General features: G+C 41.8%; 1 protein-coding gene and 1 long non-coding RNA gene across 3 annotated transcripts in view; one reads left to right on the plus strand and one right to left on the minus strand.

Moving 5' to 3' along the window:
• PLEKHM3 (pleckstrin homology domain containing M3) overlaps positions 1-27112 on the minus strand; it is a 180491-nt gene that overhangs the window by 92496 nt on the left and 60883 nt on the right. For both annotated transcript variants that reach the window (XM_036070878.2, XM_036070876.2), the window contains exons 4-5: positions 20984-21129; positions 8749-8942 (exon numbers count right to left, since the gene is read on the minus strand). In XM_036070878.2, the coding sequence (XP_035926771.1) occupies positions 8749-8942; positions 20984-21129 (340 nt within the window). The remainder of the gene's footprint in view (positions 1-8748; positions 8943-20983; positions 21130-27112) is intronic.
• LOC144381650 (uncharacterized) lies at positions 12422-26962 on the plus strand. Its single transcript, XR_013447353.1, has 3 exons — positions 12422-12535; positions 22150-22208; positions 26117-26962. It is a non-coding gene; the product is annotated as an uncharacterized LOC144381650 (long non-coding RNA).

Consider the following 27112-nt stretch of genomic DNA (forward strand, 5'->3'; position numbering starts at 1 on the left):
ACTCTTCCTGAAATCGCTACATTAGGCTGAATGTGGACAGGAATCATATGTCTAGCCATGCTCCCAGCTAATGGAAAAACAATTTTAAATCAAAGGCAGATATTTCGATAGCAACCCATGTAGAAGAAACAAGCTTCGATCATTTCTCTAGATACCTCATTTTGCTAATCTCATTGGCTGAAAAAGTAGCAAGATTGCATCAGACATTATATCTTGGCAGACAGTTATGGGAAATAAGGGCCTCTTTTACCTGCTCATTCAAAAATTGTGCTTAAGTTTCTTAGTAACAATCTAAAGCCTGGAGTAGGAATACTTGGGAAGTAATTTTGGTTTTGATTATTCTGGGGTCTGATTATAAGAGTGACAGACTGTATCACAGTTATAGATCCTAGCTGAAAGTCTTAGAGTATTTTTTAACAGTTCCAAGAACTAACACTTTTTTGTTGTCCCTTAGAAAATGATTTTAGATAATTTCTGTATATTTCATTTCCTCAGAATAAGATAAAATCACTTTTTAACTTTCTGAAGGAATTCAGTAAATAAAAAGCTATATGTACATCATAATAAAATTAATACATAACTTGCCAGGATTCTTTTCACAGATTATTAATCTGTTTAGTTTTGAATGACATTGTCTTTTATAGACAGTCTGTAACTCCCTTTTAGAGTGTTGATATTGGCATATGATTTGCTAAATAAGATCTCTGAAGAAAATGAAGGGGGAGGAGCTATTAGATCAGGTTAGATGACTTGAAGACCTTAGAAGTTCTAGAAGTCATCCAAGGGAAAGGGAATTCTTAAAGTAGAATGAGAACAGTTGCTTTCATGTGTTTTAGTAGTTTTTGAAGTCCTGATAGATTCATAATTTGTTGAGACTAAAGCCCCAACTGCAGCTAATGACGCTTTTAATCCACTAACTCGAAAAAAAAAGCCACAAAATCTAAGATTAAATCTTACAAAGAACAAAGAGTCCTATTCATTTACTGAACCTAAGAGTTATCTATACACTTAGAGTCCTGCTAATGCTTATTCTTCTAAAATTCAACATTAACTAGTCTTTGTTGGCTAATAATTGTACAATTAGATCTCAAATTTTGGTTATAAGATAGTCCTCCCATGCAGGTCAGAGATATGCCAAGTCATGTCTGTATAGATTGTGTTTTAAGAATTAGGCTGCCCTAAGAGATATGTCTTAATAAGCCAGCCTCCTAAATAAAGCATATTCAATTCCCAACAGCATGCAATCTTTTCTCTTTGTAACAGATAACCCTTATACCTAATAGGTCCGATTTTTTTGGGGGGGGGGAAGTGGGTGAGGGAAGAGGATGTGTTGCTATGAAATGATCTCTCTCAGTTTATTATCAGTTCATGCATGCTTTTGGGTACACTAAGCAATATCCTCATTTACTTTTTCCAAGATCAATGTTATGTAGGTATGCTCACACATCAAAGCACCATTTTTATTTAGTGAATCATGCTTAAGACAAATATTTACTGGCATAAAAAGATGTTCACAGTATACCAAGTGCAATGATTAGGTTAAAAGTAGTATGTACAGTATGAAACCATTTTAATGGGGAAAAAATAGTCTGTGGAGGAAAAAGTCTGAAAAGATACGTACCAAAGTGGTAAGATAATGGATGGCTTTATTTTTGTTTTCTATAATGACCAGTATTTTTTTGTAGTAAGAAAAAAGTAAGCTTGACCAAATTAAGTGGGTGGAATCTTGGGAACTATTTTATTCATTTAGCTAATTTGTTCAACAAATATTGATTAGCCCTCACTATACGTCAGGTATGGGTCTAAGCCCTGGGGATACAGCAGTGAACAAAACAGATAAAAAGCCATGACCTTTCGTAGCTTAGATCCGGTGGGGAAAGCAGGCCCCTGCATATGGCTGCAGAGACTGAGCAAAGCACAGCCTCCATATCCATGCATGACGGCCCAAGAGACGGAGACAGACAAAATACCATGTCATATGGTAATAAGCAAGAAAGAAGACAGGAAGTGTGGGGGTGGAGGGAGAGTCAAGGATACTTCATTAAGGTGACAGTTGTGTAAAGACCTAAAAGAGGTAAGGAAGCAACCCTGCAGTTATCTGGGGAGAGGAAAAACAAGGACAGAACTCACACAGGACCCTGCTCAAAGACCAGAAAAGGCCGGTGTGACCAGAACAGAGGAATAAGGGGACAGGTAGTGGGAGGTGAGGGCAAAGAGGTGACTGAGGAGGAGACCGTACATGGCCTTGGCTTTTACCTGGAGTGAGAGGTGAAGCTATTCGTCTGGATGAGGGGTGACGTCATCTAACCTACACATGAGCTCTAGCTGTAGTTTAAGAACAGACTGAAGGGGGAGACCAGTTACGGCACTAAGGCAGGGGAAAGAGGCCAGTGGCTGGGACCTGGGTGGTAGCGGTGGAGGTGGGGATGAGTGGATGTATTTTGAAGGCGAACGCACCACAGGATTGGCTGAGGCACTGGCTGTGGACACGAGAGAGAGGTGTTCGGCGTGAGCAGCAGGGCGGCTAGAGGTGCAGGGGCCGGTCAGCTAGACGAGGTGTGTAGCAGGCACGGTTCGCAACAGCAGTGGGCGCAGGAAGATTGGTTCTGCCTTGGGCATATGGAGTTTACGATGCTGGCGAATGGCCAAAGGACATTACAACCTTTGTACTTAGCCTCCCCTCAACTCTCTAGAAAGACAGCTTTCCCCGGGGCTAACGAAGGAAGGAGTGGGAAGAGAATCTTGGTAAATCAGATGACACTGATAAGGACTGGTCGAAGAGCTGAGCAAGCTGCTAAATCTGGCAGCGCCAGTCTGATGGGATACACATCCATACACTCATTTTTTTTTTCCTGGTACTCACCTGGATAAATTAATAAAAATGAGAATCTTTATGATAGAAATTTCTCACTATTTGGGAAAGCTGATATTTCAGTGAGAGCTAATGCTGAATATAATTATAATTTCGAGAAAAATGTGAGACCAAAGACCAGAAAAGGTGGTTTAAAAGGTAGCAGAATCACGTTTGGTGTTCTCTTGATACTCCCAAGTTGAGCTGTTAAACAAGCAGGACCAAATGTTCCCCAGTGTAATTCTGCCCTAAGCAACTGGGAGAACAGGCATACTATTCCCTATCAACCCCCAACTAGTATTGGAGAGAAACTAGTTTTAAATTTATCTCACAGTAGGAACTTTGGATTCACCAGGTACCCAAGTCCCCACACCACATTAATTTCTAGAATGTCTTTCCCTGGACTAAATGGTGTACTTTAACACTCAGAAGAAAATATAGGACTTAAATTTCTGAAAGCTAGTCCAAATAGCTGGTGTCAGTCTGATGATATTTTCAGCAGTCCAAGGTAAAATGAGGAAAAGATAATAGAATGAATTTAAAAATGTATTTTATTTATTTTTTAAAATTTATATTTTTAAAGTTTTTATTTGTCAGGCAGAGGGAGAGTGAGCACAAGCAGAGGGAGTGGCAGGCAGAGGGAGAAGCAGGCTTCCCGCTGAGCAAGGAGCCTGATGCAGGACTTGATCCCAGGACTCTGGGATCATGACCTGAGCTGAAGGCAGACGCTTAACCAACTGAGCCACCAGAACAGAATGAATTTTAAAATCTATTTGATTTTAAAAAGCTGTTTGATTTGAGATCATTTGCCTTTTTTAAAAAATTTTACTATGTTCTTTCATGAAATGGTGAGAAATAGGCGGTAATGTTTGTTTTGGTCAAAAATATACATATATATGATAACCCTATAGACATCTCCATTTTTTTTTTTTTAAGATTTTATTTATTTGAGAGAGAACATGAGTGAGAGAGCAGAAGCAGGGGGAGCAGCAGAGGGAGAGGAAGAAGCAGACTCCCCAATGGGCAGCGAGTCCGATGCGGGGCTCGATCCCAGGACACTGGGATCACGACCTGAGCCAAAGGTAGATGCTTAACTGACTGAGCCACCCAGGCGCCCCAGATATCTCCATATTCTTGTTTAAATTTACAGGTCTGTGAAAAGGGAAGGTCTGGTAAATGCCGACCTAGAGAAAATGTACTCGTTAACGCTAAGCCAGTTGTCATGCCTTGCTCTCCTAGGCTGACTGAGCACCTGTGAGCATAGGAGTGCCTGTGCCAGCAAGCCCACCTTCCCCCTCATTGGGACATCACTGTCTGCCACCTCCCTGCTGCCTGCCTTCCCCCTCTTCTACATGACCTCAGTCAAGGCCTTAGGAGAATTAGAAGTGGTTCCTCTTAAGAGTCTAGAGACCTCTGGCCATCACCACCACCAAGAGCAAATGTCCTGGGGAGAGCTGCAGTGATCTGGTTCTGAGCGGGGGGGACTCAGCTGCTAACCAGCTTTGTCACCTCAGGCAAGTCACATAGCATCTCAGAGTCACAGCTCTTTCTCTTCTTTCTAAATACCCTCTGTTTCCTGTAAGGAACAAATAATATATTTATGGGAAAGCACTTTTTAATTGATCAAACCTTAATTACCTCACATGGACCCAGGTACCATCATAAATAAATGAAATGGGCTGGGGAGGAGAAAACAGGGCCGCAATGTAGTCTCTACTGAATGACACTGGGTTTGGGGAGAACAGGAGCAGGACAGACTATGCATAGTGGAGCATCCAGGATCTAATGCTGACTGTCCTCAGCGACACCAGGGGGCTTCATTGTGTATACATGAAAACTCCTGCTAACATTTAAATGTTAGCAACTAATTCACAACTTTAAAAGCCAGGAGACCATTCCTGAAAGGCCAAACAAAACATGTCTGAGGGCCAAATTTGGCCCTGAGGTGCCTGTTGGTGACATGTGATTTACACACACATCCTACCGTTCCTGTTGTTCAGCGGGATATATAGGGCTGGGACCCCCTACCAGTTCTTCTCAGTGTCCCTCCCAAAGACTTCCTTCCTTAAGGCTGCTAATATGGCTGTTATGTCCTCACAGTGCTAAGATTTTCCGGAGAGTTCTTCATGTACCTTCATGTGTGGACACTGTAAATAACTCTTCTCATGAAAAGTTAACTGGGCCTTAAACCAATCCAACAGGGTCACCATCTGGAAGTCCTCAGGAACAGTGGATTGTCAGCACTGTAAACATTTTAGACTTCACGGAAGACACTGACTTTTTCTAAACTAATCATCCCTGCCAGTCAAGATTTGCACTATGGGTTCAAGAACAAGGCATTCATTTAACAACAATAACAGGGATACTGAGGATGAAGAGCGGGCGGTCATCATAATGAAAGGCCTAAAAGCAAACTGTGACTTCCCTAATAAGGCGACGACCAAAGTTAGCTCTCTGGTGGGGGTGCACCAATACGATTAATCAGTCTGTTTTCAGTTTTCTCACGACAGCAATATTAACAGTTTGCTTTATTCTGTTTATATGGTGCTGACAGGTCTTCAGCATGTTGGGCCTCCTTGCTGGAGATTAATGGCTACTCCTATACGGAGGTAAAAACCAGGCAAGGAGAAAACGCCTTTCACAACTAGATGAGATCTGGCTTCTCCTGCTCTCTTTTGTTCCCTGCTGCACATCAACTCCTCTCTCTTAATTTCTATCAAGGTTACACGAGATTAGGTGTATCTAGGAGCTTCTTCTTATGTTTAAAGTCCACTTTAAATGTTGTGTCCCCAAGTGAAACAAAAACAAAGGGAACCTTAAATATTACTTCTGGATAAGTTTATCATCTCTCTTATCAAGGGTGCAGTTGGCTCATTTTGTTTTTAAAACGCCAGACTCCTTATAAAGGTAAAAGATAGGTAAGAGATGGCCTCTGGTGACAGGAATTTTAGCATCTATGGTTATTTAGTGCACACTTTAAGAAGAAGGCAGAAATGATATTAAGTGTGGCCCAGCTGCAAGAAGTATAGGCATCCCAGAAAATCTTAGACCTACTGCACTAAATAGTCCTCTATTTCAAAATAAAAAGATTTGAAATAACTCAAGACCAGCCCCCTGTATGTACTGCTTGTGTACTGGTATTCTTTCCTCTGTGCCAAGGTGGGAAGACATGGTAAGCCCAAACGTTATTTTAACAGCATATAAATATAGAGAAACGAAGATAATTTTTCTTTTTTTTTAAATCACATGTGCCTCCTCTAGGGTTCTGTAGGAATCTCATTCTTTGGTCTTAGGGAACCTCCTGCCCCACCCATTTTTATGCAACAACTGTATGAATAAGTATGCATCAAATACCCAGGAACCTCAGGCTCCTTGGCCAGGGTGAGCTCTCCAATCCACTTCCTCTGGCTCATTCCTCTCCTGACATAGGAACAGGAAAAGGGGACTGATTCCAGTAGACAGGGCATCAGGGGCGGCTTTTAAGTGGAAACTTCTAACAAAGATTTTTAAAGCCAGAGATAAGAACATTCTAGGATAATAAAGCAGTATTAATAATAGTATTTATTTATTGAGTGCTTACTATGTATAAGCACTATTGTACGCACTTCAGTTGTAAAAAAAAAAAAATTTAATTCCCACGACAGAATGCATTAAAGGAAGTTAAATCGTGTTTGAAGTACAAAATATTTGACAGTAGACCAATATACTGGACTAGATTTGCACAGATCTTGAATTCCATACTTAATAATTTGCCTGACATGAAGGTTCAACAGGAGAGGGAAAAAACTGATGGGAGGCTAGTCTGAAGGATACTGCAATAGTCCTGAGACTCCAAGCCAGGGTGGTACATTGAAAGTGAAAAGGAGAAGAAAGATTTGAGACTTATGCCCAAAACACAACCAACTAAACTTTTTTTGACTGCTTTGATTTTTTAGTTCATCTATTCATTCATTCAAGAATTATTTTTGAGGGTTGCAGATGGGTCAGTCACTGTGCTAAAGGACATCTAAGGAAGAAATAAAATCCAAAGATTGACTCCTTCCTCAAAATTGGGCTACTAGCCATTATTCAGTGGTCTCAAGTGACACCCCAGCAGACATCTATCTGTCCATCCCTTCCTCCTTCCTTCCATTCAAAACTTACCGAGTTTTGGTCATGAACAAGTGAGGAAAGAAAAAAAGACTGCTGTCTTCATTTTCATAGCCCTAGGAGTATCTTCTTTCTAGAACTTACATTCCTTTTCTGGTGGTCTGGCCATAAGGTGCAGGACATGGTGGTAAACCACCAGAACAGCATAGGTATTCTTAGTCATCCAAATGAAGAGAGGATCTATTTACTTTCTAAATGTATGCCCTGATGTGGCATATTTATCCAAAGCAAAACATCGTATCAGAAAGGTATCTAGAGGCACGCGTCTGGGTGGCTCAGATGGTTAAGCATTGGCCTTTGGCTCAGGTCATGATCTCAGGGTCCTGGGATTGAGCACCGCATCAGGCTCCCTGCTCAGCGGGGAATCTGCTTCTCCTTCTCCCTCTACCTCTCCACCCGGCTTGTGCTTTCTCTCTCTCTCTCAAATGAATAAATAAAATCTACACATGGGAATCACGTCAGATACCTTTTTTTTTTTTTTAAAGATTTTAATACTGTCTAGAAGTATAGGCACAAGAAAAACTAACTCTGAGCAAAGCCAAAGGTGAATAGAACAAACATACTTTGAACATTAAAAATCTTGTATCTAGTTTAGTTGGTAAATTGGAGACCTATAATCCTATCGTCTTTCAGGGAAAGCCCTGATCTGTTAAAATTAAGATTTGCCTAGACTTTATAAGAATAAATCCTGACCATTTTCTAGTGCTTTCTGAAAAACAACGAGGTAATAGAATGACTACCACCGAGAGGTATTCTGCGTTATGGCAGCTGCCTTTTCATTACTATTTTATGAGAGCGTGTCTAGATATTATGTATTCCTCACTATCTACATTTAATTCTTTTTAAAATGTCTTCTGGGGTTATGTCAGTTTCTTTGGATCTAACCAGATCTCAAATAACAAACTATAGCACTTTAATATTTTCCAAAGGTTCTTTTGCATGTAGGCTCACCTCCAGAAACCATGACTAAGGTATGCTTTCGGTCATTTCTATTAAAACATTAAAAGGTATTTTTAGGGACCTATGAACACCATCAACAATTATCTCAAGTGTAAGCTAGTTCATATATGCCAAGGGTGAGACTTGAAATGCCAATAAAATCTAACTGTAAAAGAAGGAATTTGATGAGAGCAGGCAAATTTTAACTTCACAGTTTTATTTTGAGGATCTGAACCTGGTATGGACTTGTGTGTTCTATGAACTCTGTGATAACTAAGCTATGGAAGAACAGCCTGCATAGATGGGGACATGAAAAGGCAGAATCCTGGGCCTGTGCATCTTAATCCAGCCTCCACGGCCTGCCTCACTTACCACTCCCGTTTCTGTATGGAAAGTAAGATCTGAACAACCACCTACTTATTTCCATTGAAAAATGTCTTTAAGTTATGGAATAGTTCAAACATGCTCATTTTACAAATGGAACTAGGAAAAGTGTAGAACACTCCAGAAGTGATCAGTGAGGACGCTCCCGTGATTATCAAGTTAACCTAAGGGGAAGAGCAGTCTTCACTGTTGTGGGAAACTAGTTCCCTGGGTGAAAAGCCTTCAGTTGTGCTGAGATATTACCTTCATTTTTCTGGGCTCAACTGGAGAGGACTTTGGAGGAAAAAAGTCAAAGATGAGCCTAGAGGGAGAGCCACAGAACTCGAGAGGGTGCACACCGTGAAGGCCGGGGAGGTCATCTGACCACCCTCCCCTGGCGGGCGGGAGAGGAAAACCAAGTGGAGCTGCCTGACCCCGTGACCTACCTGCGGCGCAGATCCTCGGCCACAGCCGCCCGGCAGCTGAACAGGTAGGCTCGCAGAGACTTCAGCCGCTGCCGCAGCCGCACCACGGTGGCCAGGGGCTCGGCGTGGCGGTACAGCATGGGGTTCTCCTGCTGGATGTCGATCAGGGGCTCTTCGTACACGTACTCCAGAAACTCTTTGGCCTGCTTAGATACCTACGAAATAAACTTTCTCGGTCAGTCTGGCGAATCATCCAGCTTGCCACACCTCCTCCAAGTAGGAACAGAGTTTAAATATCAAAGTCACATTATTTTTATTTTTTACTTCTACATTTTCTTTTATTATGTTAGGTTAATCACCATACATTACATCATTAGTTTTTGATGTAGTGTTCCATGATTCATTGTTTGCGTATAACACCCAGTGCTCCATGCAGAACGTGCCTCTTTAATACCCATCACCAGGCTAACCCATCCTCCCACCCAAAGTCACATTATTTTCTGAACAAGCCAAGAGAAATAGCCCATAATTTAACTAAATATAAATTTTGGCTTTTCTTTCTCTCCTCCAGAAACTCGTAAAAGTAATCTTGCATGGAAAGGAATTCATTAATTCTGAATCTTGATTATATGAATCTACATGTGATAGAATGACACAGCACTATACAGACCCAGGATACCCATGTTCACTTCTGGGGTTTTTCTGTTTTTTTGTTTTTTGTTTTTTTGTTTGTTTTTTTTGATATTGTACCATAGTGATCTAAGATGTAACCAATGGGAGAAACTGGGTGAAAGGTACACAGGACCCCCCTTTATCTATGCAACTTCCTGTGAATCTATAATCATTTCAAAACTTAACATTGCTGTTAAGAGTCTTAATTTTTCATTTTTAAAAACTATACATGTATATTCTGTACTACTTTTATAAGTAGCCTTTTTTTTTTTTTTTAAGATTTTATTTATTTATTTGACAGAGAGAGACACAGCGAGAGAGGGAACACAAGCAGGGGGAGTGGGAGAGGGAGGAGCAGGCTTCCTGCAGAGCAGGGAGCCTGATGCGGGGCTCGATCCCAGGACCCTGGGATCATGACCTGAGCCGAAGGCAGCCGCTTAACGACTGAGCCACCCAGGCGCCCCATAAGTAGCCATTTAAAAAAATAGGTTAATCATGTACATATTACAAAATTCAAAAGGAATAAAAGGATAGCCTAAAACGATAATTTGCATAGAAAACAGGCTCAAAAAACACACTTTAGTGAACAGAAAGGAGCACTCTTAGAGTAACTTTGAGCTTGGGCTGACTGTCTAATCTGTCCATCCAATTCTATATCCACTTCTGGTAGTAAACATCAAGCCTATGAAAAGGTGATTTTAAAATGTTCATTGTCATTAGAGTAGAAACACAATGCATCCGAGATACAGAGGGAGTAGCTTAAATAATGTGTAACAAGTGGGGAATTTGGGGGAATCTTTACATACCGATTCACCAGATACTGAGATGTGGATTGGCTAATGATATGTAGATTTGGTTTAGTTTCTATTTATGGAAGGTAAAACCTCTCTAAAAAGTTTCCACCAAAACTACTCTAGTACTGGGAGTAATGATAGAATTCAACATTAAAAAAATTTTGCTTCTTAAAAAGAAAACTGAAAATCCACTATGCTTTACAGTCCAGCCTAGAAGTTTATTAATGAAGATAAATAGGATACAGTCCGTACCCTCAAGGGGCTCACTATTTAGTATCACAGATAAATATTTAAAATAAAAACTACATGTAGCACGTAGCCTGTCCTCTAGTACAGAAGAAATACAGATGAGGTCCACTGGGAGCTTAAAGGAAGGAGAAATCAACTGTCCTGGGGGGAAGGGAACCCCTGACAAAGCAGGCCACACTGCCTAAGGTCTAGAAGGATAAACAGAAATTCACTTGGTGGGCAAGGATGGGACAGAGGAGAGTACAACCATGAAAACCCCCGCAGTATGAATAGGTGATAACTAAATGTACAGCTATTGTATGTTGATTAAAACACATTTATGTAATTTAATATAATATAAAATAGAACTCATATAAAAGTTTGTCATAGAGAGATACAAAAGCATTGATTTTTTTTTTTAATAAAAGTCTCATTTTTTTTTTCCTTATTAGCAATTTTTGAGGTACCTGTTGTGTGATCCTTTGGGGGTCCTGCAGTTACATAGGTGGTGAAGTTTACAGTCTGCAAATCAGCTCACAAAGAGGCATCTGGAATTAGCCAAAACCTTTCACTACTTAACCAGATGGGAAATAACAGTTGGCAAGGATAAATAATGCTTCACTCTGAGGCATTGAGACACAGGTACATGCCAGATAAATACCATAGCAGGCATTAGTGGAGAATAAAGTAGGCAAGGCCCTGTCCTCATGTAGCTCAAGGTTCGGTGAGAAAGACAGAATTGGGTTCAAATATTTTATTTATCATGGTTAAATATTTGCTATATTTAAATATCTTAAATGGGGAAAAAACGGATGGTGTTCTGGGAAATGAAGTACAGTCCACTTGAAACTGTTGCTGAAAAATGATGTATTGTACAATTCAATTAGTCTTTCTGGCTCTATTGAGCAGTGTTTATACTGAGTCAGGGCCCTGCTGAATTAGGTTAACAATACTACCTTTTAGTAGGTGAACAGAAGGACAAAGGGCACTGGCCAGTCTCCCAGGCCTGAAAAGGCTTCTCTCTTCAGGTGGTACTTAAGCCCAAAAGGGGGGGAAAAAAAGTCTTTTTCAGAGACAGTAAAAGCAGTGAGACAAATGGGACAGCAGCTACTGACATCAGCGTTCATAAGCTGAAATTACCAAAAACAAAAACAGAGCTAGTTTCAATAATGTCTAAAGCACTGCTTCATGAAGTTATTACCCAGGGTTAAGAATACAGAGCATACTGTGACTGCGGCTGCCCGAGTAGGTGAACGAACCCTGCAACACTGAGCCATGTTTTTGGCAGCATGGCTGAGCACACGCTCACTTTTGAGAATCCACCACTTATAACTATGTAAGGGAATTTTTGAAAGAACTAAGAATTTGGCATAAAATGCTACTTTTGCAAAAGAGAGTGCTGTATCCCCACTGATTTCCTAAGTTCTAATAAGCCTGCACACTGGTATAAGGATTCCACTTTCAAACTCACTGTAATTAGAAAGCTTTTTTAAAAAGATAATGTTAAATATATAGTTACTTAGGGAAGGAAGCCAGTGATACTCTTTTAAGTGAGAAAGTTTCTTTCCTGTTAACAGAAATATTACATAAATTATATATGTGTATATATATATAGATATATAAATTATATACCAATTATATTCCACCTAAGAGCTAAGAGCTACTGTCCTATTTCTTGCCAAATTATGAAAACCATGAAAAGCCTGAGTGCTTTTCTGATGTATGTAAAAATTCAGCTCATAGGTGCAGATGGATGGGCCCAATACATTTTCTAAAAATGGTTTTGGTTGGCATTCTTTTCCATGATCCCATTCCATTCACATTAGAAACAACTTTTATAGGGTCAATAGTTCATTTTTCAAACCTACTGACCTTTGGTATTTTAGTAAATAATATTTAATGTTTAATATAATTTCTTTCCATGGCTTTTTAAGCTTAAAACCAGACTAATTTAAGCTATAAGAACTCAAGTCTGTGACTTGATTTTGTTGCAGTTTGTGAACTGGTGCCCCCCTGACAGCGCTGCAGTCTGCGTGATTCAAGAGCTGAGGAGGAAGTCGAGGCCGAAAGCTGCTTCTCCACACCTCACACACAGGAGTTGGAGCAAACAGCAAGTGGGTTATAATCAGCTACAAATTATAAGGACCAAATCTGCTCTATAAACATACGTATTTACAAATAAACATTATTTGAGAAGTAACCATCATTGGTATAGATTTAAACATAATACTCCTTTTGTTAAGCTGGTGACTGCTACCTCTTAAAAACCGAATTCTCAGATGTTCAGGTTTACGTAATTCTGAGAAAGAGGTTCTGGAATGGTGTCCTGGTATGTTCCCCCACAAAAACAGCCCCGGGTAAGAAAACAATGGAGCAGAGGGAATGTTTACCCAGAGACAGCAGTTTGGAGATGATGTGGTGGGGGTGGGAGTAGGGAGGAGTTCAGTTTTTGTTAAGGGAGGAGAATGCATTAGAATAAAACAGATGAGAACGTAATTTTAGAATAACAACTGGGACAATCAATCTGGTTCCATTTTTCTCAGCAGGTGTTCCAAGGAATACCGGTCCCACAAAAATGGTGCTCTGAGGTCCAACAAGAAAAATGCCACATGCCACATTCTTCTCTTAGTGATTCAGTGTAGCATGTTAGCCTATGAAAGCCTGCGGACATCGTGTCTGCGTCACGTGCTTAGCCCAGCAATTTCCCAAACCTATCTGCAGACAAGGCAGCTATTTAGTGTTGTGCTGGCCTTGTACAGGGGGCGGTAGGGGATGAAACTCAGTCTGGGCCCTGCTTACCAACTGGAGGAAGGGGCCTCTATCTCTAACTCCTTCCAATCTCTTGCCATCCTGTGAGCTCCCAGGGCTGCATTCTCTTGAGGCGCCCTGTTCCAATTACAAAGCTGGCCTGGCTGAGACCCTCCTATAGAACCCTCTTTTTGCAGAACACCTATTAACAAGCACAGAACTTGTTAATGCTCCATGGAACATATTTTGAGAAATGCTGAATTAATATACTTAATAGAAAAAAAATACTGAATCCAGAGAGCTTAAGTGACTTATCTGTTCAGATCTCTGGATACCCTGTTCTGTGCTTTTTAGCATTATTTATATTCACAGTTCTTTTTATTCTTTAATAACTCTACCATAAACTATCTATTCGTCACTCCTCAAAGGAGGGGATCCCTATCCAGGTTTTGTCCTTCCCTTTTCCTAAATACAAAGTCAAGGGGCTACAAAGGGAGACTAACCAATGATGTAATTTGGCAGTATGCTGGCCATTTGATTTTAACTATGAAACAAAAATTAAAGTCCAGTAACCCGTCATCTATCTAGAAGTCACTTATTTGTGTATTTGCTTACTAGTCTTTCTCCCTCCTTTGGAATACGAGCATTCACAAGGCAGAGACTGTCCCCACTGCCTCCAACAGTGAGCGTGGTGGGTGTTCGACAAATACTTGCTGAAGAAATGGATGAGCGCTTTACGATGCTCTGGCTGGGACCCTGAACCACACACTCCTAACAGCTCGGCTAGTTGTTTCTAAGCTCACCACAGCTTTAGAGTTAAGAAAGTAGAAAAGGGGAAGGACAGCCCGAGGCAGCACAGTCACACCAGAAGTGACAGCGGAAATCTTGGTACTAAGGAAGAAAGGTGCCTGCAAGGAGATACAGGTGAAAGTGCAGCACACAGTCCTGGCTGAGGACAATCTGGAACATGCGGCAAGCTAAAAAATGTACAAACCTACATCTAGGAAGGTATCCTCAGTCTCACTTGTGAGTGAAAGTACTTACAGTCAAAATGATGTATCAAGTTATTCATTGAATCATTATCTGTAATACCAAAAGACTGGAAAAACAAAATCATCCAAGAAAGGCCTGGTTAGATTGTCGTGTGTGTATAAAAATGTGTAAAATTCATGATTGAATATGGAGTGGCTATACAAAAAAAGAAAACAGGAAAAGAAAGCAGGCAAGCCCCAGATGAGGGATATGATCTAAGTGGAAGGGAGGGCTCTCCAAGAGCTGCATGTAGATCATCTATCGCCACTCTTGTGTGAATAAGCACACGTACATAAAATACCTGTGGAAAGATACACAAGAAAAGAGTAACTGGTTGCCTGTGGGAAGAAGAACATGATAGGTGGGAGGGAGATTATCTATGTATACATGCCCTTTGTACTTTTTGAATCTTGAAATTTGTGGAAGTATATTATATTTGAAAGAAGAAGAAATAAAAATATAGCAGTGCAAGGCAGTTTCCTTATGGAAGGAAGTTTCCTTATGGTAGCCTTCTATACCACATTAAACCACACTGAAGTAATCACAGGACAGAACAATCATAATTCTGAGGCATTAAAAAAGGCAAGTTTCTAATATGTATTTTCTGAAATAGAATATATGGAGCTAAGTGACAGTTAATCATTTTAAAAATACTAAAAGTAACAATCACATTACTGAAAATTTGGAGAATAAAGATCAGGAAAGGAAAAAAAATATATCACAATCTTATCACAGTAAAATAACCACTTATTGCTTTGGTATAATGTATTCTTCCCTGTATTTTCGCCTGTGTTCATTGTGAAAAATCATGGTGAAAGTCTTACTAAAATCAATCCCAACCATAATGCTTCTTGGTCCTCTTAAAACAGGCACTGGGGGCTAATGGAGAAGGAATCAGGAGATCTTAAGGTTAATTGCAGTTTGTTCGCAAAATCTCCGAATGACCCTGAACAAGTGGTTTTTCCCATCAGCGAGCTGCTCTCCAGCTCTGTGAGAACAGTACAGCTTGCCTTGAATGCCTCTCAAGATGTAGAGATAGGAAATAGTTTATGTAACATGGAAAACCCCTAGCTAAATGGAATGTGAATATTCAGGCTAGGACACAAAAATATTTTTTAAAAGTACAATAGTAGGGAACTATTTAGGAAGAGCTGAGGCCAAGTTTGAGGTCCTCACCACCTCTGTGTCATGCTTGATATTTTTGAATGGGAGGGTGGACAGTAGGGGGAAGGCTGTCTTCAAAGAGAATTTCATTAGAAAATGGCTACAGAACTTGAGGATAAGGTTTAGCTGCTGGGTAATCCTGGAGCTCAATTCAATTTGCAGGATGTATACCGGAAAATAGATGAAATCCTGCTTTAAAAATAATTAGGAGTATTATTACTCCAGAGGGTAGACAAGGAAACGCTTCAGATGACAGATTTCAATCAGCTCTGCAAAACCATTTTTTCACTCTCTTAAATGGATATTCAAGCCAGTCACGTACTTCTTATTAAGGATAGGAGGCAGATCTAGCAGAATGATGTCTGGTCTTGGAAACTGATAGGTCTGAATTGATCCTCACAATTAGAAACATTAAGTTAAATCCTGGTGTCTGAGCAAAGACAGACAGATCCTGGACTAAATGGAAAATAGTTACTTAATGCCAGTGAGAGATGATCCTGATAAAATTGACCAGCTCTGTTCTTGCTTTAAAATCTTCCCTGGTCCACTGAGAATCTGGGAGGGAAGGTCCGACAAAGGAGATATTCCTCATGTACAAGGTGGATGAAGCAAGGGTACCTAACACCTTCAATTAGTTACTTATCCTCTCAACATCAAACCTTGTCATCTGAATGACCAGCATGGCAAAATGTCTGCTCTAGAGAAAAAGACTGCAAGCGTCCGTGATGGCTAAATTGATGGTTTCAATGGCTCACTGCACACAGATCTGGATCTCCTCCACCAATTCACATCTTTGTAAGCCATGCCTGATTTTCAGACTTTCCTCATTTAGCACCACCTCTTCTGTTTTAACTTCCCGGAGTGGTGCATATTCTGTTGGCAGGTGCCACTAGCCTAAGCCCCGGGTGAGTGCGGGGCTGGGATTGCCTCCCTCACTTGCACTCTATACACCTCTCTTAGCTGTCAAAGCCCTGCTCTAAGCAGATTAATCTAAATAATCTAAATCAAACTCAACTCTAAATACGCTTTTATCTAATACACACATGGCAAATATATTTATAGCCTATATTCAGAGTGTCAAGTACAAGATGCAGAGGAGAGAATGATAACTCCGTCTGGGAGAGGGGAAGGAAAGAACCGGGAGAGGAAGGGAGGTTTAAGACAGGCTCGGTTAGGGTCTGCCATGCTGAAATGAGGGCAAGAGGAAGACGAGAGGTGTGAAACAGCACGGCAGGACTGAGGAACAGGAGGGAGTGTGACCTTCCGAGGACGCTCATGGGGGCAGGGAGGTAGTGCATGAAGGGGCCAGAAGAGCAGGGACTGGAGATCACAAAAGGTCTTGGTGTCAGGTTAAGAGATTTGTGTTTCACTTCTACACAATCATAGTAAAAGCTGGCATTAACCGAGCACCCGTGTGCCAGTCACGGTGCTCGGGGCTTTCTGTGAATCATTCTTTTAAGCCAACAGCAATCTTATGAAGCAGTTCCCATTACTATCATCACCACCTCCATTCTAAAGGTGAAGAAACTGAGACTGAGAGAGGGTACAGAATTTACCCACGGTGAGATTAGGGTTTTCTGAACCATGGTTGGGGCAAGACTTGCAGGCAGGAAGCACAGTTAGGAGGCTACCAAACTCCTTCGTGGGAGTGATGCCCAAGGTTTGAGTCTGTGAGGTGGGATGGTGGGTGCAGCGGAATGCAAATCCAGTGGTTGAGTTTTGCTCACTGATTAGACCGGGGGGGGAGGTGGCAGAGAGAAGAGCCCAGGCTGTCTCCCGGCACTGGCAGCGCAGAATGGTGGGGCCACGGACATTCCGGAGGTACATGTGATGAGGGTGATAAGCCGATTTGGGGGTACCGAGTTGGAGGGGCCCATAAGATAGGCCTCATTCCTTCACTGATTCGGTATACATTCTTGCTTACCTACTACGTGCCAGAAATTGTGCTAAGACAGGTTGCCTGTGCCCAGGGAGCTCACGGAGAGGAGCAGCATCACTATGTCCTAGGCACTATTCTAAACATTTCACATGCATTAACTCAGGTAACCGGCAGTGGGTCTATGAAGCGTTAGTGTCCTCATTTTACAGATGAGGACACTCAAACACAGAGAGACTACATAACTTGCCCAGGTTAGACACCTAATAAATGACCAAGACAAGACCTGAACTCAGGCAGTCTGGGTTCATTTTATAAATTGGAAACTGAGGCTCAGGGAAGTTCAAGTACTTTGCCCCAGCAAATTAAGCCCCAAATAAGAGGTGGAGGTAGGACTTGGACAAATCCCTGTTTAACTCCAAGCTCCTGCTACTAACCCCCTAAGTAAGTCTAATTATAGACACACACAAACACACACACAGCATGGTGGTGGCCCAAGGGAGAGAGCCAGCAATGCAGCAAATAGGGTAGGGTGGGGACTACCAGAAAATATGTTGCCAAAGAGGACATGCTTTTATCAGCTCTGGAAGAATGAAGAGCGGTTCCCCAGATGGAGAAAAGTATCTACAGTACATGTGGAAGGATGATCTCTAAACAAGAGAAAGGGCTCTTCTTCTTCCTATGATAGGAGGGGAAGCAGTAAGGCCAGGTACAAATATAGAAACATTTGTAGGAATTCATATCCATGTCTTGTAGTTTCAACGTTGTCCTTGAAGTGGAGGCAAGGTCATATGCTGAGAAGGATGGGGATGAGGCATCCTAAGGACAGTGAAGATGTGGGTGGTTATTGGATTGACCAGGAGACCGAGCTGCCCAGGGATACAGAAAGGGTATCTGCCAAATGGCCCCTCACAACTTTCATGTTTGTTTTAGATTTCAAATATTACAGGTGACAGGGGCGCCTGAGTGGCTCAGTCGGTTAAGCGGCTGCCTTCAGCTCAGGTCGTGATCCCAGGGTCCTGGGATCGAGCCCCGCATCCGGCTCCCTGCTCAGCAGGAAAACTGCTTCTCCCTCTCCCACTCCCCCTGCTTGTGTTCCCTCTCTCACTCTGTCTCTCTCTGTCAAATAAAATCTTTAAAAAAAAAAATATTACAGGTGACAGCTATGGGTCCCTTCCCCACCCACCTTGCTCCCCGGTGATACAGTTACACTGACAGCAAGTCTCAGACATCTCTTAGCAAGGAGATATAAAAGCAGTCATACAGACTATGGTTGGGACAAAGCACTTTGCGTGGAAGGTTCATTCAAGGAAGAGGTGACAGCATTCTGGCAGAAGGATCAGAAAAGCTTCTAGTCAGTCAGGTACCAGAATTCTCAGTTCTGGCAGAATACAGGAACATAAAAGAATCCTATGCCTATTGTACTTCAGTGGATTAGATTCCCCAACTTGCCAACTTCTACTGCCTTGTTTCTGCATGGGCAGAACTGCAGTACAATGCTGCTAACAAGTGCAGTACAATCCACATATCTTGAAGACTACTAGGTTGAAAGCTAGAGCTAAGATGTCATTTGGCAATTAAATCCACAGATCTCCCTTGCAGTAGCAAAAATGGAGCTGGAGATAAGGGTGGGAATCATCAGGGAGTTGAAACTATGGAAGAGAAAGAGAGAATACAATAGAGTATAAAGTGGGAACAGAAAACAAAAAAATGAAGCTAAGGAACTGCAACATTAAAGGTGTAGGCAGAGGACAAAGAATCAGAGAAGGTGACAGAGGAAAAAGAGCTGGAAGTAGGAGGAGTCAAGGCAGACTCCAAGTCAAGGCAGAAGAATTCCTGGTCCGATACTGTATCCCAGAGAAGTCCAGTAGAACAAGAAACTGACAAGGGTCAATCAGATTTGGCAAAACTGATGGAGGAGCTAAGATCATGAGCAGAGGCAGAAGGAATAAACCTTCCATAAAAGGAGTGATGTTTCTTCTGTGGTTGGAAGGAGGACAAGGAGGACGGGTGTAGATGTAGACAAGTTTATAAAAGCGTTGGCAGAATTATTGCCTAATCACTCCTGAAACTATATGAAATAGAAGGTAAAGGCTTTTCCCAGAGTGACTGGGGCTGGGTCTTTAATCTCTTTAGACTCACAGGTCCTGAAATAAATCAATATGATGACAGCTACTGATGTAAATGGAAGGGGCCTTCCCTAACCTACCCACTGGCACCTACATCCAGACTCTGCCTTTTCTCTTACTTTCTGCTCCAAGCAAAGGCCAACCCTCCTACTGTCTACACAATTCTTTCTCACTCAACCACATGATTCTAGCAATTCTCTCTCTCCTAGGTAGTTCACATTAGCATAGAAAACATGCTGTTATTTCTTCTATTAAAACAAAAATCAAACCCAATTTGATCCTACTTCCCCTCTAGTTACTCCTCATCTCTCTCCATCCCCTTATAGCAAAACTTCTCAAGAGTTGTCTGTTCTTGTCTCATTTTTCTCCTGTTCCATATCAAACTCACTCCAATCAGACCTTCACTCCCACTGCTCAATTCAAACTGCTCTCATTAAGGTCACTCATTACCTCCCCATTCCTATATCCCATGGTCAATTCTCAGTGCTCATCTTATCCGACCTATGTATCAGCCTCTGTCACAACTGATCTGAAGACACGTTCTTTGTGTGGCTTGTTGGGCACAGTAGGGTCCTTCTCCCTCACTATGCACTCCTCCTTGGTCTCCTTTGCTGGTTGCTCCTCTCCTCTCTACCCTCTTTCTTCTTTTTTTTTTTTTTTTTTTTTTTAAAGATTTTATTTATTTATTTGAGAGAGAGAGAATGAGAGAGAGAGCACATGAGAGGGGGGAGGGTCAGAGGGAGGAGCAGACTCCCTGCAGAGCAGGGAGCCCGATGCGGGACTCGATCCCGGGACTCCAGGATCATGACCTGAGCCGAAGGCAGTCGCTTAACCAACTGAGCCACCCAGGCGCCCTCCTCTCTACCCTCTTAAGGTGAGTGTCCCGGTACTCAGACTTCCTCTCCTCCTCTGTTGACTTGCATTTTTATAGCTACCAAGTCTGCTATTTGTACTTCTGGGATACCCTGCTAGGCTGTTAGCAGTTACTTTGCAAAGCATGCTTCTCACTTCCTCCCTTTTTACAAAAATAAACAACAGTCCAGGTGAAGGTCTAAGGGTGGCTCAGTGCACTGTTCTTTGGTGTGGGCCCCCACCCAGAAATCCTCATAGCTTCTCTCCAGCTTCTAGTTCCAGGGGAGATGGGCCCGCAGGAAGACTGACCTTCACATGAGTAGGAGTGCTACTGCTACTCAAGATAAGAAATATCTTGATTATATAAGGCCTCTCCTTCAAAAGTCACTAGTATGCCCAGGCATGCATTATTTTCCTATTTTTATCCTCTGAGAGTATTGTGATTTTGGAAATAAGATCTAATAAAAAAATAATGAGGCCTCTTTCTCTATCAGAATTCTTTTTTAGCACCCACAGTTAATTATCAAGGCCCAGAAGTAAAAACTGCTATATTATCTTTCTAAGTGAGGAAATTAATAAAAAGTCATAGTTAAGATGCCTTTAAATGGGAGCTGTTTAAGAAGCATTAGATAAGATCTCGTAGCTTTTATGAGACTATCTAGTCAAGTGTGCTTCAAATTCTTTTATCATTATTTCTTAATCCACACAACAGCTGAACACCCACATTGCTATTATGAAGTACACGCAGATTCTGTACTTACCTTGTATTTCGAAGTATCCCAGTTGTGGACTATGCGTGCGGGGATGAGGAAACTGTCGTCTACATGGCAGCTGCTGCAGTAATACCACCCACTGTAATTGCACACCTTGGCTTTCCCACTGGAAAGGCCTATGGATCGCTGGCATCCTGTCCAAGGCAAAAGGACGAGTCTATGATTAGTGTTGTACTTTTAACACCACAGAACAAGGTTACACAACCCTCAAACAAAAGTCCACAACAGGAAAAAAAAAACCTTCAGAGAACACATGTATGGATGTGTGCCCGATAGCCTCCACCCCCTCACCTCCTCAGGGGCTGCCATAGCCAGCACCTAACTGGTCCCGTCTCTGGTCTCTTCTGTGTCTTCTGCATACAGCTGGCAGAGATCAGGCTCTCCACAACCCCACCACTGGCACCTCACTTCTTCCTCATAAACCCTTATTCCCACCACCAGACATTCTGCTGGGGACTTCTCATAAAGGAGCTTATTTAACACGTACAACATCTCCGTGAGATGGTTTTAGCCAAGTTAAGAATTTTGTCTGAAGTCACTGCACCAGTAAGAGGTGGAGTTTGGATTTGGCTCTAAGCAGGTCTGAGTTTAAAATGATTCTAAAAACTGGTATGTGGCCTTCCTTTACTTACATAGTCAATGAAAGAAATTGTCCCCCAATTGGCCCCATATCACCTTTCCAACTACCTACTCCTACTACTCTCCAATGGGAATATAACCTCTTTATTGCAATCAGAGAACTCTCCTCACTATTCCCCAAATAAACAGTGTGCTCACTCCATCCTCCACACATTGGCGCATTATTACTTCTCCGTACACAACACCCTCTTCTGATTTCCACGTTGCCAAATCCTGCCCATTACTCAAGACCAGTGGCTGCCTGCAAGTCACTGCTAAGGCCCTTTTCATGTCCGAGGAAATCCATGATTCTGTGAGCACTGTTTTGGGACTCTCAGCGGAACTGGTAATAATCTCCGCCCTGTCACAAAGAAGCCATGCCTTTTCTTTAGGTAGGAGGAACTACCTTCTCTTGGTGAGTACAGAAATTCTATCACAACCCAAAGGACAAAATCCTGGCAGCCCAGAACAGGTAATCATGATTATACAAACAGTAACATTATCCTGGCATTTCTAATCTACTGCTTTCATTTCAGAAATCCATTTCTGGATTCATGGCTGGATCAAGAACCGCACTGGTCAAAGAAATCTCACAGTAAGCCTATTTCATGATAAGGGCATAAAATGAATTAATCATCACTATCATCATCAGCCTCATCACCACTACCATCACTGTTGCACCTCCTTGCCATTCAAGGAGCTCCAAACAGTTTATTTAACAAACTGCTAACCCAAGAAAAAACTGATTCACATGAACTCCATGAATGAAAATATCACAAAACTCAAAGGACTTTCGTTTTCATCACAAATAAAATGGTATGGTAATGGAGCAGTTTCACAGTGCATTCTCCAGGAAGAGAATTAGATCCTATTGCTTTCAAGACAAGAGGTACTAAAAGACAGTAAGTGTGTGCATCAGTATTATGCTTCAAAAGCTGCATACCGTTCCTTCCTGGAATGGTTATTTCTTTACTACTGAGTAGCAGCAAACTCAGAACAAGCTCCTGTTTTTCAGATGGGCTGAGCAAGGAGATGTGTGCGACAGATACAGACGACGCGAACACACAAGCGGCCGCGGCTGCAGAGAGGAGGTGCCGTTGCAATGCCTGGGCTCTGGGCACTGGAATGCTCTTTGCTGCACTCACTGACCGCACTATTGCTCATCTGGCATTTAGCACATGCTTCCTGAAACTACTGTGCCTTTTTATGTGCTTGTCCAGCAAGAACCACACTATAAACTCCTCAGAGCAGTTTCTTATCCTCAGTACTTAACACAGAGCTTTACATGCAGCAGACCTTCAATAACTGTTTATGCAGAAAGGATGATTAACTGAATATTACCCGACACACATACACCTGCATTTAAAGAGATTTTAATTTCTCATAGCTCTTTTAGAACTGATCCCCCTAACCTGGGCACCTGCCTCTTAAAACAGCATTCTTTTGTTAGTAACCCCGTGAAAAATATGTTGCCCATTCTAAGAATTATACATCGCTCATGTGTTCATACATGGACTGTGGAGCAGAATTCAGTGGAACTTGACACATCCTAGACACTGGGATATTGCTGTTTCCAAAACCTCGCTGATGGTCAAATTGACTTAACACTGAAATGACAATGAATAAAACTCAATCTTTCCTAATGATTTAGAAAGTGATCATGGCCCTGCAGGAATTCCAGGTCATCACTATAGTTTAAACTCTCATCACAGAACACAGCAAAAATAAATTTGGGTCACTTTAGCTTTTTGTTTTTTTGAATTTTAGACGCAACTAACATTAGTAAGCATTTGCTGGGTATTTATATATGCTTTAGTGGGTACTACTGGGTTTATCAGTCTATACTTTTTAATGACTTTATAATTTTTTAGATGCAACGTACATAAGCAATATTAAAATACACAAATATGCATTTTAAGAAAGTACATGGTCTAAAAATGTGTACATCAACACAGGTCCAAAGCCTAACATGCTGGGGCTTCAACTACATGAGCTAAGTAAATGCGCTAAGCATTCTCACCACTGCGCACTAGTCTCGAGGCTCATCAAAGACAGAAGGGCTGAGAGAGTGGCTAGGGCTCACTCAGGTTTTAGGTTAGACAGAAGCAACAGCACATAAACCCCTAGTTCCTGGGTGTCTTTACCTTCATACCTTATTTAGAACTATGCTCTCCTACTTTCTGTGCTGAAATCACCCCTAATGACCCAGAAGTAGGTCTGAACCTATCTGTGTGCTTAGGACTGTTTGGGATACATGGTGTACGGACAAGCACAGGTCCAGACTTAGAAAGCCAATTTTTGCCTAGGACAGACCGTGAACTTGCCCCATCAAACTCTTTAGGCCTGCTTTCTTCACTGTAAATAATGGGGTCAGCCTAAATCAGCGGTTTGCCAAATTCAGTGAGTGTCAGAATTTGACATGTTTGTCGCTCTTTGAGATATTTATGAAAAATGTAGACCCCGTCCCCACCCCAACTCCCACCCATAAGACTTTGAGTCTGTAGATCTGGATTAGGGCCCAGGAACCTCTATTTCTCCCCAACCAGCCAACTACCACCAGAGACCCTGGTGGGGAAAAGCTGAGGATGGCTCCCTGGTTTCTAGGTGGCTGCAAAGGTCCTTCCAAGCTTTAAAATTCCAATTCTATTCAAGTGCAGCGGGTGTGTAGCCCCTCAAATGAAAAGCTCGTAATTCGAAACATTGTATACCCTCTAGGCTTCCAAAATCATCATTTCAGGTTCTTAGTCAATTTCTACAAATCCGCTACGTAGAAACAACCTGAGGTCATTTTACCAGTATTTTCCCACAGCATTCACTCTCTCCACTGAGAAGCATTTTACTTGGTTTAGAATTAAAACTTTTAATCTCCAAATCCAATGTAGTATTTGTTACTGAAAGAACAAAGGATGGTCAAGAAAGATTAGAGGCTAGTGGCCTAATACAGATTCATTTTCTAAAAAACACCACTCACCATTTACTTGAAGAAGGAAACACGTATATTTTTCAATTAACTGTAAGATTTCCTTCTTTAATATCATACTAGCAAATTATAGACTAAAAATGTCTGAAACAATTCCCCCTAAAGATATATGATCTGGATTTTACTTTATCATTGTGATGTTTTCAACAGGGCAAAAAATGTGTTTTCTTATTAACGACTATTAGAAAGACACATTTTTTGAAGGGTGCCAAAGCGGGACTCTGACAAGAGACATTATGGGGAGAAAAATAGATCTGCAAAGCAGAGACAAAAAATAATTAATTGAAATAACTAATTAGAGCTTATTTACATATTATATTTTTATGTACTTTCAAACAGACTTTTGAATAATGCTTCCAAATTAAGGGGTATTTGTAGTAGGGAACCCTCCACATATTGGATCAAAGCAAATACATTCTTCCCAGTCTCTTTTTGAAACTTTTCAGAGGGTGTTCAATTCATAGGAACAAAAAACTATCTCACAAGAGAACTCACTGGCCTTTTTTTTTTTTATTGCTTCCCACCCCACTTCAAATCTTTAATGAACACATGCTCTGAAGAGCTTAGCTTCCCCTCTGGTACTCTTTTGGAAACAAATGTTACCATTTAACTGAAATCCTATTTGCTGCATGTACAGTCCATTTCCCAAATGGCCTTTCACTAAAGAGGACCAAAAGAATCTGTTGCCGGGGGTTGAAGCAGAAATTTTGGCATAATTCTCCACAAAGGCACAATCTTTCTTCTTACAAGTGCACCTAGTTAGCTCAATTGGCTGCAATGTGGTGTTACTGAAGCCGAGATCTTGAGGAGAAGCCAATCACCTTCTCACTACTTCATGGCTACCAAATCAGCCCTCCTTCCCCTGACCAGCAGCTGGAAAATTCACGGGCATAAGAGAAAAATGACGCGAACTGTGGCTAGATCTAGGTGAATCTCCCTAAGGAAAGAACTCACCCAATGCTTCCTAAGTGTGGTCAGCCACACTACCTCCTTTACCTAATTTGGTAAAGTAAATTCAGTATTTTGTATTTGGAAGGTAGAAATGCTCTAAGGAAAAAAAAAGTAAATAAAAAGAAAGAAGAGAAGGGGTCTTTATAAAAAAGGGAGGAACAGAGGTAAGAGTGAGAGGATACATTTTCATTTTCTCTGTTAAAAGAGAAAAACAAAACTGGCACGGTGGAGGGAGAGGTGCCCATGGGAAGGGCAAAAGGACTGCCCTTGCCCCCCCTCACCCCTTCGGTCCAGTGCCCTGGTGTGGGACAATGACCTGTGCTAAGCACTTCGTAAAATGGGGCTTGAAGGCCTGGACTTTTATCCGAAGCTCTACGGACCAGATTTTCCAAAATGAAGGAAAACAGAAATGGGGGAGGGTGGTTTCAATGACTTGCTATTTTATAAGAATCAGCGGGAAAAAGGTCATACAGAACTCCGCTTTCCTAGCTTACAGTCTATAACCATTGACTGCTGATTGAAAATACAGATAGCACCCGGCAATCCCATGCATCTGTCTCTTGCTTCAACAGTGTTTGCATGAAACGGACCTGGGGACCTTCTTCCAACCTCCAACCAACCCCCAACCTCCTTCCCGGTTGCAACCTCTAAGACCATCTTTTCTTGGCCATCCTCTGCCTCTGGGACCAGCCAACACTGGTTTTTGTGGTTAGCTCCTTACTGCCCACCAACCTTGAGCTCCTAGATTCAACAGAATTATTCCACCAAAGTGGAGGCTGCTGTCAACTGCTGGGTTAACCTACATCTCCAGGCTTTCTACACCTACCTCTCTCTGGGCTTCTATTTTTTGCCGCAATGATGTGGCTCTGGAAGGCATGGGCCAGCTCTTCTGCCAGGTGACCCAGGGGAAGCATGAGGGTGCCCAGTGTCTCTTGAAGATGCAAAACCAGGGCAGAGGCTGCATCCTCTTCCAGAATATGCAAATGCCCTCCCAAGATGGTGAAGGAAAGCCTTGTATGCATGGATGCTGCCATGGCCCTGAAGAAGAACTGAACCAGGCCCTTTAGGATTGGCATGCCCCGGGTTCTGCCTGCACAGACCTCCATCTCTGTGACTTCCTGGAGAGCCATTTCCTAGATGAGGAGGTGAAACTCATCAAGAAGATGGCGACCACCTGACTAACTTCCGCAGGCTGGGCTGGACTAGTATCTCCTGTGAAGGCTCACCCTAAAGCAGGACTAGGAGCCTCTGGAGCCCAGTGGACTTTGAGGGGTTCCTCTGTATTCCCCAGGTGTCAGGGCATCTGCTCCCTGCGCAGCCACTAAGCAGTTTTTTAATACCCTGAAGCCCTCTCCCCAGCTGTGGACCAAACAGAAACAATAATGTTTTTACAGAAAAAAAAAAGAAAATATAAAGCCTGTCTATGCTGTATAAATGCTATAATGTTTGTTTAATCTTCATAGAATGTTGTTATTAAGATTATAAATCATATGAAATACATTAATAAATACCAAGTAGATTCCAACTCAAGTTGAGAAGCGTCAAGATTCATTGGTCTTTCAGGTAAA

Source organism: Halichoerus grypus, chromosome 4 (assembly GCF_964656455.1).
Source record: "Halichoerus grypus chromosome 4, mHalGry1.hap1.1, whole genome shotgun sequence".
In the NCBI taxonomy this organism is placed as follows: domain Eukaryota; kingdom Metazoa; phylum Chordata; class Mammalia; order Carnivora; family Phocidae; genus Halichoerus; species Halichoerus grypus.